The sequence below is a fragment of the Bos grunniens genome, chromosome 9 (assembly GCF_055505025.1).
Source record: "Bos grunniens cultivar Pamir isolate PY7600 chromosome 9, Bosgru_T2T1.0, whole genome shotgun sequence".
NCBI lineage: Eukaryota > Metazoa > Chordata > Mammalia > Artiodactyla > Bovidae > Bos > Bos grunniens.
In genome coordinates, this window is record NC_141173.1 from 63,287,446 (window position 1) to 63,304,988 (window position 17,543).

Here is a 17,543-nt window from a genome sequence, read left to right on the forward strand (position 1 = left end):
TAGAAAGGGCAGAGGAACCAGAGATCAAATTGTCGACATCCGCTGGATAACTGAAAAAGCAAGAGAGTTCCAGAAAAACATCTCTTTCTGTTTTATGACTATGCCAAAGCCTTTGACTGTGTGGATCAAACTGTGGAAAATTCTTCAAGAGATGGGAATACCAGACCACCTGATCTGCCTCTTGAGAAACCTGTATGCAGGTCAGGAAGCAACAGTTAGAACTGTGCATGGAACAACAGACTGGTTCCAAATAGGAAAAGGAGTATGTCAAGGCTGTATACTGTCACCTGCTTATGTGCAGGGTACATCATGAGAAACACTGGGCTGGAAGAAGCACAAGCTGGAATCAACATTGCAGAGAGAAATATCAATAACCTCAGATATGCAGATGACACCACCCTTATGGCAGAAAGTGAAGAGGAACTAAAAAGCCTCTTGATGAAAGTGAAAGAGGAGAGTGAAAAAGTTGGCTTAAAGCTCAACATTCAGAAAACTTACGATCATGGCATCTGGTTCCACCACTTCATGGGAAATAGATGGGGAAACAGTGGAAACAGTGTCAGACTTCATTTTTGGGGGCTCCAAAATCACTGCAGATGTTGACTGCAGCCATGAAATTAAAAGACCCTTACTCCTTGGAAGGAAAGTTATGACCAACCTAGATAGCATATTCAAAAGCAGAGAGATATTACTTTGCCAACAAAGGTCCGTCTAGTCAAGTCTATGGTTTTTCCAGTGATCATGTATGGATGTGAGAGTTGGACTGTGAAGAAAGCTGAGCGCTGAAGAATTGATGCTTTTGAATGTGGTGCTGGAGAAGACTCTTGAGAGTCCCTTGGACTCCAAGGAGATCTAACCAGTCCATCTAAAGGAGACCAGTCCTGGGTGTTCATTGGAAGGACTGATGCTAAAGCTGAAACTCCAATACTTTGGCTACCTCATGCGAAGAGTTGACTCATTGGAAAAGACCCTGATGCTTGGAGGGATTGGGGGCAGGAGAAGGGGACGACAGAGGATGAGATGGCTGGATGGCATCACTGACTTGATGGACATGAGTTTGAGTAAACTCCGGGAGGTGGTGATGAACAGAGAGGCCTGGAGTGCTGCGATTCATGGGGTCACAAAGAGTCAGACACGACTGAGTGACTGAAGTGAACTTAACTGAGCGACTTTTACTTTCTTTTCACTAAGGTAAATAATATTTTCTTGCTTTAAAATACTCTTTTTACAAAGTCAAAGTTGAAAAAACAAGACACATATTTGCCATAAGAGCTAATACTCTTATGTAATAAAACACTACTGTGTTTAATGTAAAAGAATAATACATAAGAGAAAAGAAATAATTTGTAATCTTCAAGGCACTACATGAACATGAAATATCCTACTGTACTCTTGGGCTAAAGATTACTAATACATAGGTTTTAATGAACTTGACAAATAGCATGGGTTCACAACAATTACACTTTGTTAAGGTATTTTAGGTAATTGCCAAGAGAAGGAAGTATTATTAACTTTGAAATTACTGGGAATGGGGTCCGTTTTTAGATTAGGTGTTATTTAGACTAGGTTCATTAATTTTCTTCTGGCAAGTTATGAAACCTTAGTGAAAATGCATTCACAGTATACAGGAATAAATAAAATGAACACAAACACATGTGCAGGGCACTGCAAGCTACAGTCTATAGCCAATTTTTATATGACTCACGAACTATGACAGAGAAGGCAATGGCACCCCACTCCAGTACTCTTGCCTGGAAAATTCTATGGACAGAGGAGCCTGGTAGGCTGCAGTCCATAGGATTGTTAGGAGTCAGACAAGACTGAGTGAGTTCACTTTCACCTTTTCACTTTCATGCATGGAGAAGGACATGGCAACCCACTCCAGTGTTCTTGCCTGGAGAATCCCAGGCACGGGGGAGCCTGGTGGGCTGCCGTCTATGGCGGTCGCACAGAGTCAGACACGACTGAAGCAACTTAGCAGCAGCAGCAGCAGGAACTATGAATCATTTTTTATACCTTAAAAGGATTGTTTTAAAAATGTATTTATTTGACTATGTGGGGTCTCAGTTGTGGCATGTGGAATCTTCTTTGTACCATGCGGGATCTTCCGTTGAGATGCATGGACTCTCCAGTTGCAGCACACTGGCTCTCTACAGTGTGTGGGCTTAGTTGCTCCCAGGTGGGATCTAAGTTCCCCAACCAGGGATAAAACCCACATCTGCACTGCAAGGCAGATTCTTAACCGCTGGACTATCAGGGAAGTCCCAATATGGTTATGTTTAAAAAATAAGACATTCAACAGAGACCACATGTATCATGCAAAGCCAAAGATATTTAATATATAGCCCTTTAAAGAAAAACTTTGATGACCCTTTATATATATCATTTCTCGGGTAGAAAAGCCCAGTAGTGCTCATCAGATTCTCAAAAAGTTAAGTCCTCCCCTCCTCCCCCACCAAATGGTTAAGAATCACTGGAAAGGAGAGAGGTCTTTTCAAGTTTTAATATTTGAATTAACATATTTTCTACATTTTGATGCAAGATAGCAAAGGATTCATTGAACACAGAATAATATAACTTGAATTTACTTATCCAGATCTTGTCATTTAAAATGTCTAATTATCACATTCAAAAGTCAGTCTGAAATAACACACAAATTTATTTAGAATCAGCTTGTGAACTTTCAAACCTACTAGTGTCTTCTTACCTGAAGTCCTTTTATAAAGTTTTGAATTGAGAAATCATGATATAAAAAGATGTTGGTCAGAATCTGCAACACTTTTTCACTTAGCTTAAATGGAAACTGAGTTGTAAGAAGAAGCTGAAAGAGAGAAAAGGAAGGCAGGACATACTCCGTTAGTCTTGACTCATCATAAACATCAAGTAAATAATGAGGCAAAAAATAATACTATAACACAGTACCTATGAAAGCTATACCAGTAGCTAGATTTTTTGTAGGACAAATATCAACCAAAACTTTAAAATAATTTATAAAACAGTAACAACAACACAAGTAGCTATTCATTCTACATCTTCAAATCAAAGATGTTCATCATCCTTCATTCGATTCCTAATTTGTAAAAGTTCTATTAAATTCTATCAAAAAATATCATCTATACAATCTCTTTTCTCCCATTAGAAGTCACTGAAGAAGCTGTAGGCTGTGGCAATTTTTATTATTTGATAAGATTTCTTTTTCATCTATGCACAGTAATGAAGAGTAATGCATTATGTACTATTGAATGAGAAACCTAAAATTAAGAGGTGTCTATTTAAAAAATATTAAATTGGTAAATTTGTATCAGTCAGCTAATTTTCAGTGGCTACACTGAAGATTTAAAATCTGAAAATGAAGTCATACTAGGCTTTTCAAACTGAAGCAGAGTTACAGAAGGCCAACTGAATTTGGTCACAACTAAGCAACTTTAAATACTGTAGCTGGAAAAATTTCCAGCTGTCAATGGATACCACCTTTAAAGGGAAAAAATGTCAAAGTGATTATTAAATAAGTGGAATGTCATTATTAGTTTAAATTACACAGCAGTACAAAGCACATCTTCAAGGAGCTGAGTTCAGCAACAATTCACAGAAGGTCAATACTAAAGTAGAGTATTTCCACTTAGGTAGAAACACAGAGCTAAGGTCTGGGAATACCTTAGTACTTACTTTTTGTCATGAGCAGCATGACAGGAAAGAGTCCATAAAAACTCCAAATCATTTAACATAAAATGTAGTGTCAAAACATTGCTAGTTACTAGGGAGTCATTAAATTTTGTAAAAATTTATTTAAAAAACCTGTAATTTTCCATTGAGTAATGACTAGTTAATAGGGTTAATAGGTAGGTAGATATAGAAAGATATGATTACTTTTTCCATAAAGCTTATATTTTAAGTGAAAAGGCCAAACTATACATTATAAAATAAATAAAAGTACAAAAATATGTGTAGGAACATATACAATATCATAGCGAGAGATCCAGAAATTTATCACTAACGTTTATATTTATAGTCTATTCTTGGAAGTTTTCTTTTCATCCTATTGCACTGGTACAATTTTTTCTTTTTACCTTATCAAGTACTGTAGTCAGGTGCTCCTTACAAGACAAAGACTGGAACAGTTCTATACACAATAGAGATGATACTGCATGAGGAAGCAGCCGATGGATGACAACAGGAGATGTAGCAATTCCAAAAATGAGTATTAGTGGAAATTCATGTAGATGTTGACTGGTTTTCAAAGGAAGTTACAAAAATTCAAAGTCTTTAGCAAATATATTTCAATACATCATATTTTAAAATAAGACAACCTTTGTTTAATGCCTACTTTATAACACAATGCTAAGGAAGATCATTCTAAATAATAAAAAGTGTTAGGTCACTCATTTTCCTCTGTTACGGCAGCACAGAATTAGCTATTTCCCGGACATTTTAGCTCTGAAATCAATCTATTTAATAGATTAGCAATAAGAACATGGTGGTCCAGAAAGGCCGAGTGCTTCCCTCTTAGGTTATACAAAATCAGTGTTAAAAGAAGTGTCAGATACTATTCAAACTCTCATCCAAAGTTTGAGCCATACCTACAGTCTTCCTCATGGTTAGACATCTAGCCTAACAGTTCAGTCACACGAAGCTCACTAATTTATGGACATTTCTCCACACTATGTCAATCCCGCCATAATAGCTAAGCTTTAGGAAAATTTTCTTAAAAACATGTAAGATATTTTTAATGGACATAATTTAAAAATGTTACATCCTTTCCCTGCATTCTTAACTCAAACTTACTGAACATGATTTATTCTTAGCATTACCAGTATGAACACAAATGACTTCCACAGACTAAAGCAGCAATATTCCTTAGAGCTACTGCAGATCAGAGCCCTCTGTATTGTGGCGGATGATTTTGTTTGTTCCCTCATAATAGGTACGGCTTCTCAGTATTCTACCGGTGTGCAGGTCTACTTTCATAGTATAAAGTACTTGCACTCTATTACTGCTTAAGTTTTTCTTTCTTACTTTCAATAGTAAAAGCAGTCACAAGTCTGAGTTCCAAAAAGTATAGCTTTTATATCACTATTCTGTACTGTGCATTTTTTCAGCATGTTAAATCTGTTCAATGTCAACATTAAGAGAAGTCTTAAGAATCTGGAAATCTTAGTTTCAAATGGGGGCGGGGAAGGACTATCAAAGTAAGAATTGTATTAATATTAGTAGATTCTCACACAATATAGGTTTAGGCAAATGTAGCCATAACTATTAAGCAAGTTAAGATACAGAAGATGCCAATATAAATTACATAAAAAAAATGTACCATGAGAAAAGCATGTCACTGGGTTTTTAAATAGGGTTATTTATTTTAATTTCAAGTCTCACAGGATTGTCTTGAAGTTCAGGTAAGGTCATACAAGTTGTTTCTCATTAGAAATCCATATAAAATAATGTTATTTTTAAAAAATTTCTTGCTCAGTAGAGACATATGTAACTCAGACCTTCTAAGTGGATAGGCATCAGAAAATAAGACACAAGAAGAATAGCTCAACCTGGAGTAGCTTATCTGTCTAGTGGGCAAGTAAGAAACAGACAACCTTGGGAGAGAAACTACATTTCATTCTGCTTTCTCATTCTAATTAAAAACTGGCTAACTTATCTTTTGAGTCTAATTTTGGGATCAAAAAGCACATGAAAATCTGATAGGTGGTTTTAAACATTCAATTTTATAAACACTTTGAAACCATCCTGGTTTCAATCTTTTAGCATCAAAATGAAGATTAAACTGCTATGCATTTTCTCTGCAAAAGGTTGTTTTTTGAGTTAAAAATTATATGTCTTCTTAATAAAAAATTTTGTGAAAAAGCCAGAAGATACACCATCTACCTGCTGATAATTATAAAATCTTGGAGTACTTTTGTGGTGAAGCTTTCCATATCCTTTAGGATAAGCACAACAGGAGGAGACTGCCACTGGCTGGAAGAAGTTCTCTTTTTTCTTGGCATTTTGGGGTCTGTCTTCTTTCGAGCCGTGGTGGAAAGAAAGAGTTAAAAGTAAGCTTTACCACCCAAACAATGCTATAATGCCACAAGTTGATATATTGTTCTTCATATTTCACAGTAACATTATTTCTTTTATTTCTCCCACAAAATAAAGAGAAATTCATTCCAACAGTTATTAGCAGAATCATTCTGTGTCTGACATGGGAATAATAACCAAGAAGAAAAAAATTCATAAAATCTATAACTCATATGAAATATTTATATTTTCTTCTATTTGAGAAAATGACAGGAAAAGCATGGGGAGAAGGCAATATTTTCTATAAAATTGATTTTTCTGTTCATAGAATGTTATATTTTGCTTTAAGGGGAGAACCAGTGTTTCTAGTTAAAAACTGTAATGAGTAACACTACTTGCTGTTCCACTACTGTGAAATTTCAAGTTGAAAAACATATTAAATATTATCTGATCCAATCCCAACTTTTAAAGATTTCTGACCTAAATCTCAGGCAGTATCTGATTTCCAGAAACAAACTTTGGATCAAATTAACATATTCTGGTAAGCATTAGAATCAGTTTAATCTCTATATAAAGCAAAACAAACTTCATTTATGATGACTTCAGCAAATACATTCAGCAGAAAATGTGACTTCAGTAACTTTTCCCATACTATCTGGCTACAACAGCATCATAAACTAAGACTGTGGTTTTTATGGTGCAGTTACTCATGAATCATCTAGGTTATTCAGTTTCACCAGAGATGTCATGGTAGAATGAAACTTCTATTTATATTATCTGCCTGTTAAACATACTTCACTTACAGAGCATTTATTCGTTGAGAACTCCAAACATGGAACACATGAGATTTATACATGTACACATTATGTATGTGTATATATATATATCTGTGTGTGTACCTACTGATGAAAAGTGAAAAAGGAGAGTGAAAAAGCTGACTTAAAACTCAACATTCAAAAAACGAAGATCATGGCATCAGGTCCCATAACTTCATGGCCAATAGATGGGGAACAATGAAAAGAGTGAGAGACTTTATTTTTATGGGCTCCAAAATCACTGCAGATGGTGACTGCAGCCATGAAATTAAAAGACACTTGCTCCTTGGAAGAAAGGTTATGACCAACCTAGACAGCATATTAAAAAACAGAGACACTACTTTGCCAATAAAGGTCCATCTAGTTAAAGCTATGGTTTTTCCAGTGGTCATGTATGGATGTGAGAGTTGGACTGTGAAGAAAGCTGAGCACCAAAGAATTGATGCTTTTGAACTGTGGTGTTGGAGAAGACTCTAGAGAGTCCCTTGGACTGCAAGGAGATCCAACCAGTCCATCTTAAAGGAAATCAGTCCTGAATATTCACTGGAAGGACTGATGCTGAAGCTCAAATGCCAATACTTTGGCCACCTGATACAAAGAACTAACTCATTGCAAAAGGCCCTGATACTGGGAAAGATTGAGGGCAGGAGGAGAAGGGGACACGGAGGATCAGATGGTTGGATGACATCACCAACTTGATTGACATGAGTTTAAGCAAGCTCCAGGAGTTAGTGATGGACAGGGAAGCCTGGCGTGCTGCAGTCCATGGAGTCACAAAGAATTGGACACGACTGAGTGAATGAACTCAACTGAATATATACATATATGACTATTCCTCATCAAACAATGGGTACTGAAAGCATGGTTCTACTGCACCAAAGTAAACGAGGAACCCAAGAGATAATATATTAAAGTTATAGCCATTGTCATAGAGATAGAATCTGCAGCAGAACAAATTCCTGATGCTGTCTTGACATTAGATAACATTCTCCCACAAATAAAATGACCCTGTAAAAAACTAAACACTTCCCAGGAACTAGGTTGCATACCAATAAAAGAAAACTTTTAGATTCTAGTAACCTTAGGAAAAATAAGTAGCTACTACTAAATTAGCTACCTAGTGCTGCATAAACATATCCTTATTAGATGAAAACAGTACTAAGTTCACTGTAATTCCAAGCCTCTTCAATCATACGCCAATTTCTTGGCAAAAAAAAAAAAAAAATTGTCAGTTTACATTTACCTGTGTGACACTCATATACCAAGCGGAAAGAGAATCCATTGAATAATGCACATTTTTCTGGATGACCTGAACACTTTCTTTTTCTTTGGATTGCACATCTACTTTACAGTCCACCAACTGTGAGACCAGCTTTTGCAAAAAATGTTTCATATCTATAGAACATAAAACATAAGAAAGAATATTCCCTTAAAACAAATCTAAGACTTTTTGATCACTATCTCAGTAGAACGTGTTTTCCTACACTTAATATTAACATAACACTTAACGTATTAACTATTAAGGTTCATTAGTATTCTCTCCTTAATATTTAAATTTTATTAATTCAGACTAATACTAGGACAAAGTTTGTATTTATTTATTGTAATAAAAGTGTTACCTAAGCAAATGTGTAAACATGAAAACTACAAATTATATTAAGAATAATATACATTTAAATTACACTGGACAGCAAAAGGTTTTTAAGGCCCCTAAAAAGAGATCAATATTATTTACATAAGTTATTTTACTGATTAAACTCTTCCTTATAATCATCTTTTTTATTTTTTGGTGGCCATGCTATGCGACATGTGGGACCTTAGTTCTCTGACCAGGGATCAATCTTGTGCCCCCTCCATTGGAAGTGTGCAGTCTTAAACAATGGACTGCCAGTGAAATCCCTATAGTCATTTTAAAGATGTCCCAAGGACTTTTATTTAATTTCAAATAGTATATGAACATGAATATAACCACTTAAGCCCTTTTGTCAGTCCAAATCTAAGCACATCTGACTCTGTTAGTGTCCACATTCATGATTTAATGGCTCCATCGAGATTAGCTCTGGCAATGGACTATTTTTTTTGACCATGGTGGTCTTTCAAAGTGGAATGATACAATGATTTGAGGCTGTAAATATGAGCCTATTTATGTAGTCTCTTCTCGGTTGGGCTAAATAAAAAGTTCCTCAGTCCTCAATTCTCAACTTCCTATTCCAAACTGCCCAATTTTTTAAAATTTTACTGGCTTCAGGAACACATCTTGGGAAGTGCCTGAACTATCACTGGTAGTGAAGCTGATATGGTAGGGGTGGGGCAAGAATAAACTGAACAAAAGTGGTCAAGAGTCTTGCAAACGTCAAGATTACTCTGAGAGGCACTTAAAAAACCTCATCCTGCCAAAAGTGTAGTGCCACACTGTTCCCACAAATAAAGAGGATAATTAAAGCGAGAAAAGAAAAGGATGGAAATTTGTAACATCTTATCAAGGCTGTTAGAGCATTTATACTTTACCTGGACAATCTTTAGCTTGCAATGAGACTACATAAGGAGTGACATTATTCTGAAGGACTTCTGTTAGACTTCTGAGTGTTAAATCATGATCTGTTACATTCACACCTATGGGATAATAAACCAATATTATACCATCATTTTTATCATTAATAATTTAACAATAAGAAAAGCAACTTTACATGCCAAGTGAATTACTAAGTAAAACATTTTCAAAACATGATTAATAATAGAAAATAAGAAAATATACTGCATAAATGAAAAGATCTCCATTACAAACACATACAAAGAGGCAGGCACTATACCTGTCAGGGAAGGTATTTAACACAACTTTTCTTTAAGAAAAAAAAAAAACTATTGGGGATGTGTAATGACCCGTGAAAACATCTTAGGAGGAATTTCAAACTCATAAAGAGCTTTTAAAATAATCATTCAAAAATAAGGCCCTTAGTGTGACCCTAACTTAACAACTGAGGAGAATCCAAACATTAATACTATTAAATGATCATAGCAAAATACAAAAGGTAAGTCATGCTAAGTTGATTTTTGAGGGAACAGTCTAAAACTAAATTAAAACTTTAGGCTCTTTAAGAATTTATTGTATCCCTGGGTCTCATTTCCACAAATCAGTTTTGGTGCTCTGCATGCAGTTATCAGAGCTGACTGGCCACTTCCCCACTAAAAAAATTCTATCTACTGATAAGCTCCCTAACGTCACAATCTGTGATTTCTAGATGGTGCCTTGATGCTTAGGCAGTTTCCGATAGCAGACATTGGGTAACAGCTTGAGACTTGCTACTATAAAACTTTAACTGCTTGAAAACTGCTACTGGAAACATGATAACCAACACTGTCTTTAACTGGAAAAATGTTCTCCTCAGACCCCTGACTTTATCAAACAACCATGTATCAGGCAAATAGATCCAAGGGATTAGATCTGAGAGCGCCTGAAGAACTATGGATGGAGATTCCTAACACTGTACAGGAGGTGGTGATCAAAACCATATCCAAGAAAAAAACATAAAAGGCAAAGTGGCTATCTAAGGAGGGCTTCCAAATAGCTGAGAAAACAAGAGATGCAAAAGGCAAAGGACAAAAGGAAGATAAACCCATCTGAATACAGAGTTCCAAAGAACAGCAAGGAGGGATAAGAAAGCCTTCCTAAATGATCAATGTAAAGAAACAGAGGAAAAGAATAGAATGGGAAAGACTAGAGATCTCTTCAAAAAAATTAGAGACACTTCAGAAAACTAAGATCATGGCATCTGGTCCCATCACTTCATGGCAAATAGATGGGGAAACAGTGGAAACAGTGTCCGACTTTATTTTTGGGGGCTCCAAAATCACTGCAGATGGTGATTGCAGCCATGAAATTAAAAGACGCTTACTCCTTGGAAGGAAAGTTATGACCAACCTAGACAGCATATTCAAAAGCAGAGACATTACTTTGCCAACAAAGGTCTGTCTAGTCAAGTCTATGGTTTTTCCAGTGGTCATGTATGGATGTGAGAGTTGGACTGTGAAGAAAGCTGAGTGCTGAAGAATTGATGCTTTTGAACTGTGGTGTTGGAGAAGACTCTTGAGAGTCCCTTGGACTACAAGGAAATCCAACCAGTCCATTCTAAAGGAGATCAGTCCTGGGTGTTCTTTGGAAGGACTGATGCTAAAGCTGAAACTCCAATACTTTGGCTACCTCATGCGAAGAGTTGACTCATTGGAAAAGACCCTGATGCTGGGAGGGATTGGGGGCAGGAGGAGAAGGGGACAACAGAGGATGAGATGGCTGGATGGCATCACTGACTCAATGGACATGAGTTTGGATGAACTCCACAAGTTGGTGATGGACAGGGAGGCCTGGCGTGCTACAATTCATGGGGTCACAAAGAGTCGGACATGACCGAGCGACTGAACTAAACTGAAGAAAATTTTTCATGCAAAGATGAGCACAATAAAGGACAGGAACGGTATGGACCTAACAGAAACAGAAGATATTAAGAAGAGGTGGCAAGAATACACAGAAGAACTATACAAAAGAGATCTTAATGACCCAGATAACCATGATGGTGTGATCACTCACCTAGACTCGGATATCCTGGAGTACAAAGTTAAGTGGCCCTTAGGAAGCATCACTACAAAGCTAGTGGAGGTGATGGAATTCCAGCTAAGCTATTTCAAATCCTAAAAGATGATGCTGTTAAAAGTGCTGCACTCAATATGCCAGCAAATTTGGAAAACTCAGCAGTGCCCACAGGACTAGAAAAGGTCAGTTTTCATTCTAACCTCAAGAAAGGCAATGCCAAAGTATGTTCAAACCACTGCACAATGGCACACATTTCCCATGCTAGCAAAGTAATGCTCAAAATTTTCCAAGCTAGGCTTCAACAGTTTACAAATCGAGAACTTCCAGATGTTCAAGCTGGATTTGGAAAAGGCAGAAGAACCAAAGATCAAATTGCAACCATCTGCTGGATCACAGAAAAAGCAAGAGATTTCCAGAAAAACATCTATTTCTTTTTTATGGACTATGCTAAAGCCTTTGACTGTGTGGATCACAACAAACTGTGGCAAATTCTTCAAGAAATGGGAATACCAGACCACCTGACCTGCCTCCAGAGAAACCTGTATGCAGGTGAAGCAACAATTAGAATCAGATGTGGAACAACTGACAGGTTCCAAATTGGGAAAGGAGTACATCAAGGCAGTATACTGTCATCCTGCTTATTTAATTTATATGCAGAGTATATCATGCGAAATGCTGGGCTGGATGAAGTACAAGCTGGAATCAAGATTGATGGGAGAAACATCAATAACCTCAGATATGCAGATGACACTACCCTTATGGCAGAAAGCAAAGAGGTACTAAGGAGCCTCTTTGTGAAAGTTAAAGAGTAGAGTGAAAAGGCTGGTTTAAAACTCAATATTCAGAAAACTAAGATCATGGCATCCGGTCCCATCACTTCATGGGGAAACGGTGGAAACAGTGAGAGATTTTTCTTCTTCCAAAATCACTGCAGGTGGTGACTGCAACCATGAAATTAAAAGATACTTGCTCCTTGGAAGAAAAGCTATACAAACCTAGACAGAACACTAAAAAGCAGAGACATTACTTTGCCGACAAAGGTTCATATAGTCACAGCTATAGTTTTTCCAGTAGTCATGTACAGATGTGAGAGTTGGAACATAAAGAAGGCTGAGTGCCAAAGAATTGATGCTTTTGAACTGTAGTGTTGGAAAAGTCTCATGAGAATCCCTTGGACTACAAGGGGATCAAACCAGTCAATCCTAAAGGCAATCAGTCCTGAATATTCACTGGAAGGACTGATGCTGAAGCTCCAATACTTTGGCTACCTGACGCAAAGAGCTGACTTATTAGAAAAGACCCTGATGCTGGGAAAGATTGAGGGCAGGAGGAGAAGGGGAGGACAGAGGATGAGATGGCTGGATGGCATCACCTACTCAATGGACACGAGTTTAAGCAAGCTCCAGGAGATGGTGAAGGAAAGGGAAGCCTGGCAGGCTGCAGTCCATGGGGTCACTAAGAGTTGGACACAGGTGAGTGACTGAACAACAATAGCCATCTATCAGGCTGTATAACCTGGCAGGAGAGAAACTAAAACCCCGACAGTACAGGCCAGCCATCACTAGGTCTCTGTTTCTCATCAGTAAATGGAAGGGGTTTAAAACTAAAACTGCACTGAAAAACTGGTCCACAGCATTACAACAACCATTCGCTGGAGTTTTGTTACTGAGTGGTCCTGGGATTGGCAATATGGGCATCAGCTGGACACTTGTTAGAAATGACCAAGCTTAAATAACCAGCAAATAAGTCTGGCCCCACCCTATACTTATTAATGAAAATCTGTGTTTACTAAGATCCCTGGAGATTATTTATAGGCTCATTAAAGTTTGAGAGGTATTGCCCTGAATATCAGGAAGAATATTTAGGTAATGAACAGTGTTAGAGGCAGTATTAAATAACAGAATTAATTTCTTATCTGAAAGCTCACTAATATAAATACCTTGAATAAATAATAAATTGGAAATACAATGAAAAGTATGTTTGGAATACTCTTAAATGTATTGGAATTTAAGTTGGAATCCAAATAAATCCAACTTTCCTTTCAAAGGAATGAAGAAAATTTGCTAATATTCCAAAGAATTTTTTCCAATATCCTGCATTCCAGATGTTTAATTAAAATGAGATATTAGTGATGGATACTTAAGCACCTAAAAAATTTACAATCTGCAGTCTGAAAGTAACATACATATTTCATCCAACCTCCCCCTCCAAACAGTTAATATTAACACAATATTACAATACAAAATTTTAAAAAATAAGCACAGGGAAATAAAATTAAGGTCAGAGTAATTTCACTAAAGATACGACTTAAAAAGCAAAAGTCACATCTATCAATATACTGATAGTTTATCACTGAATTTAAATCTCATATTAAAATAACTAATGAAGAAAGAGTAATAGTAATACAAATTTATTGCCCCTTCATTTTTCTAACAAAAAGGTGAGGAGGGTACTAACTAAACCTTGGTCAATTTAATTTACAGATGTATGATTAATGTAAGAACACTTAATTGGTTTTCAAAGTATGCAAATTTTGATCAATGTAATTACGCAAATGAAAAAGACAAAACAAATTTATCAGAACAGGTGATTCCATACTATTCTCAACAACAAAACCACTATTTACGAAAAAACAAACACACATTTGTACCTAGAACAAGAGCAGCAGTTGGAATTTCTCTGAGTTTTATTTCACAGCTCCAGTCTTTAGAATTCTTCCAGAGCCCAGAATGAGATGTTTGCAGAAATTCAACGAGACTGTCAAATAGGTTTTTATTTAATTCCTCCTGTAGTCTCTACAAAGAAAACACAAAACTTCACAAATTATTTTTAGCAGCAATCTGATACATCTTTCCAAATCTGAGAAAGAAAACTATCATAATTTCAATTCCAAAGATCACATGTAAAATGATTATTAGATGAAATTTAAATTTTTTTTCCTTAAATATCCAGTGAATATCCAGTGTTTGGGATTCTTTCCTTTAAAAAATCTCATTTATTTATTCAACAAGGCTTTTCTAATCACCTTACAAATGAAAAAATCTCTTCCCTAAGAAAAGAGAAGAACTGAGATAGAACACTTACAATTAAATTAAAATACACTGTTCCAATATTGTTGTAGCAATCTATGCAAAAAGAAGGACCATCCAACTTAAGCTGAGCAGGTAATATAATTGAGCCAAAGCACGGAGCAGGTGATGCAGGAGGTGATGGATGAAAAAAAATGAAGAAGGAATGGGAATGGACAATGGAGAAGGCAAACAAGGAAGAAAGCACCAATCATCTGCGGAATCAAAGACATAGCTAAACATAAAGAACATGAGAAGTGGCCAGGAATGAGACTGGACAAAACACTCAAGGGACTAGACCAAGGAAATATATATCTGAAATTGAAGCATTAGGATTTTGTCCTGTGGGGAGAACCATTAAAGGGATTTGGAGCAGAGGTATGATTAAATCGGGGTTAAGAAGGGTTAATCTGTGAAGGCCAGATTAGACGGGATCATAGGAGCTATTCTGGTAGTGGGGCTGGAAAACCCCTGTAGCCTGGCATAGGGCTGGATCTGCCCCACAGGATTTGGCCAATGGTGGCATAGGGACAAGCGACAGACCTGAAGGGTTTGACATCAGAGGCAGGGACATCAGTTAAGAGGATATGATGACAATTTATTAGGACCATTTAGATTTTTTAATTGGAGAAGAAAATGGCAACCCACTCCAGTGTTCTTGCTTGGAGAATCCCAGGGACGGGGGAGCCTGGTGGGCTGTCGTCTCTGGGGTCACACAGAGTCGGACACGACTGAAGTGATTTAGCATTTTTAAACTAGAAACCATAAATCCAAACTGCTTCAAGGGTCCCACAGAATACAGCAAGGAGCAAAGCCATCAGGTGGAAAGCAATAGAGGGTGGTGGGAAGCAGTAATAAACTGGAAGTACATAACTCTGCCCCCTAAAGACACAAAAGAACAAGAAATACAATCCTGTGTGGTCGAACAAAACAAGTCCCCTCAAGATGCTGGTCTCACATCTACAAATCTGCTATGGTGGAGAAACTTTTCAGAGCTGAAATATTAAGAACATGGCAACTGAAAAGGGGGATGAGAGAATGAAGTAGTTTAGAATTAGCTTGATTTCTTAAATGTGTAACTGAATGGATAATTTAAAAAGTGCCACTATTTACACTGAAACATGTGTATTACCATATGTAAAACAGATGACCAGTGCTAGTTCAATGCATGAAGCAACGCACTCAAAGCCAGCGCTTTGGGACAACCCAGAGGAATAGGATGGGGAGGGAGGTGGGACAGGGGGTTGGGATGGGGGACACATGTATACCCATGGCTGATTCATGTCGCTGTATGGCAAAAACCACCACAATATTGGAAAGTAATTACCTTCTAATTAAATTAATTAAAAAAATAAAAAGAGTGCCACTATTTAGAAGTAGTGACGATATGAAAAGGGCCTATGCACTAGGAGCCACCACTGTAAACATATGTCCCAATACCTGAAGCTAGGCTTAATACTTGAAACAAGGGTGTTGTGGTTGTTTTAGGATACACATATTATGCTTAACCAAGATTAACTATATGTCATCAATATTCTTATAAATTGGTAGAAAATGGGAAGCCAACAAACATGAGAGGTATGATATTAAAGAAACGTTATTTATTTTAAAAAATAAAAGGGATTCACCTCAGTTTCAGATTTCATCTGCTGCCATATTAACTGGTAAGTTTCAAAGCGAAGCTTACTGTCCTCGGATGCATTTTTCCCTTTATTAAAATAGTCCTCTAAAAACACAGAAAGAAATCAGTCAGTTTCTTTTTTACATGGTAACACTTAGGAAATCTCTGTGCAAAATCACACAAGAAGTGACAGGATTGAATTTTTTAATAAACATCAGAAATATATATATTTTATATGTAACATTCAGTATCCTTTATATTTAATTTTATTTATATCTATATTTTTACTATACTAATGGTATTTGTAAGTTCAAAAATCTTTTTAATTTTGATTGTATTTCTATCATTTTTTAAAAATTTCTAATAGTTTATTTAATGGTTTTGGTTTGAGGTACATACATCTAGTATTAATGTATTTTCTCTATTTGCTCTTACAAGGTTCTGTATACTTCACATATTTGAACTCTCCTTTAATAAGTGATTCTCATTCATTTATTCTCCTTTACTAAATGATTCTCATTAATTCTTCTGCTACTATTCTTTTTCTTTTTCTATTTTCTTTTTTTTCTTTTTCTATTTTCATTCATTTAATTCTCATTCATTTAACTGCTACTATTCTTATTCTTTGTTCAACTGAAATAGTATAGCAGTCTTTTATTTAGTCTGCATTTTACATCCTTCTTGAATGTTTTCCTCTACGTGGTTAGCCATTTATCAACACACTATTTATTGCAACAGTTTTCAAACTCTTTAAACCATGATCCATACTAAGGAACACATTTACATCCTATACATGTACATCTATGAAAAACAAAAATCCTAAAGAAGTACTTTTCATTTTCATGTGATAGCAAACGTTTTCCAACCTGTTTTTAAAACTGTCAGGACCCACTGAATTAATTTCATGACTCACACTTGGGTTGCAAACTTTCAGTTTAAAAAATACTCATTTATTGAATAATCCATCCTTGCTCCCACCAATGTAAGATGCCCTTATGGTCTGAATACTTACAAATACACTTGAAACTGTTTTTGAACTTCTTTTGTTCTACCAAATCCAACTCTACTCCCGTACCAATTCTGACTCTTTTAATTATTGTAGCTGTGTAGTACATTCTAATATCAAATAGATTCAGCTTCTTCCTACTACCATCAAACATTATTCTCTTTCAAAAAAATTTAAGACATTCTTTCAAATTAATTTTGTCACTTCTCAAAACCAATTATACTGGTATTTGACTGGATGAACTAAAATCTGTAGACGACTAGGGAAGAAGTGACTAAAAAAAATTCTAAAGAAGTGACTAAAAAAAATTCTAAAGAAGTGACTAAAAAATGCTAAAAAAAATTCACATCTCCAAATACTACAGGTCTCTTTTTTAATATTCGAATATGTAAAGTAGTCAAATATTTTATATGCCTTATAGTTTTCCACTTCTCTTCATATTTCC

The 17,543-nt window shown here is 36.2% G+C and overlaps 1 protein-coding gene across 18 annotated transcripts in view; it reads right to left on the reverse strand.

Moving 5' to 3' along the window:
* ORC3 (origin recognition complex subunit 3) overlaps positions 1–17,543 on the reverse strand; it is a 73,728-nt gene that overhangs the window by 49,121 nt on the left and 7,064 nt on the right. For 11 of the 18 annotated variants that reach the window (XR_015133159.1, XR_015133155.1, XR_015133157.1 and 8 more), the window contains exons 3-9: positions 16,100–16,197; positions 14,054–14,198; positions 9,327–9,431; positions 8,062–8,213; positions 5,872–6,005; positions 4,068–4,227; positions 2,708–2,821 (exon numbers count right to left, since the gene is read on the reverse strand). Coding sequence is in view for 9 of the 18 variants with exons in the window: in XM_086317787.1 (XP_086173913.1) it covers positions 2,708–2,821; positions 4,068–4,227; positions 5,872–6,005; positions 8,062–8,213; positions 9,327–9,431; positions 14,054–14,198; positions 16,100–16,197 (908 nt within the window). In the remaining 9 variants the exon portion in view is untranslated. The remainder of the gene's footprint in view (positions 1–2,707; positions 2,822–4,067; positions 4,228–5,871; positions 6,006–8,061; positions 8,214–9,326; positions 9,432–14,053; positions 14,199–16,099; positions 16,198–17,543) is intronic. The other 7 variants (XR_015133160.1, XR_015133162.1, XR_015133161.1 and 4 more) reach the window with 1 other exon arrangement.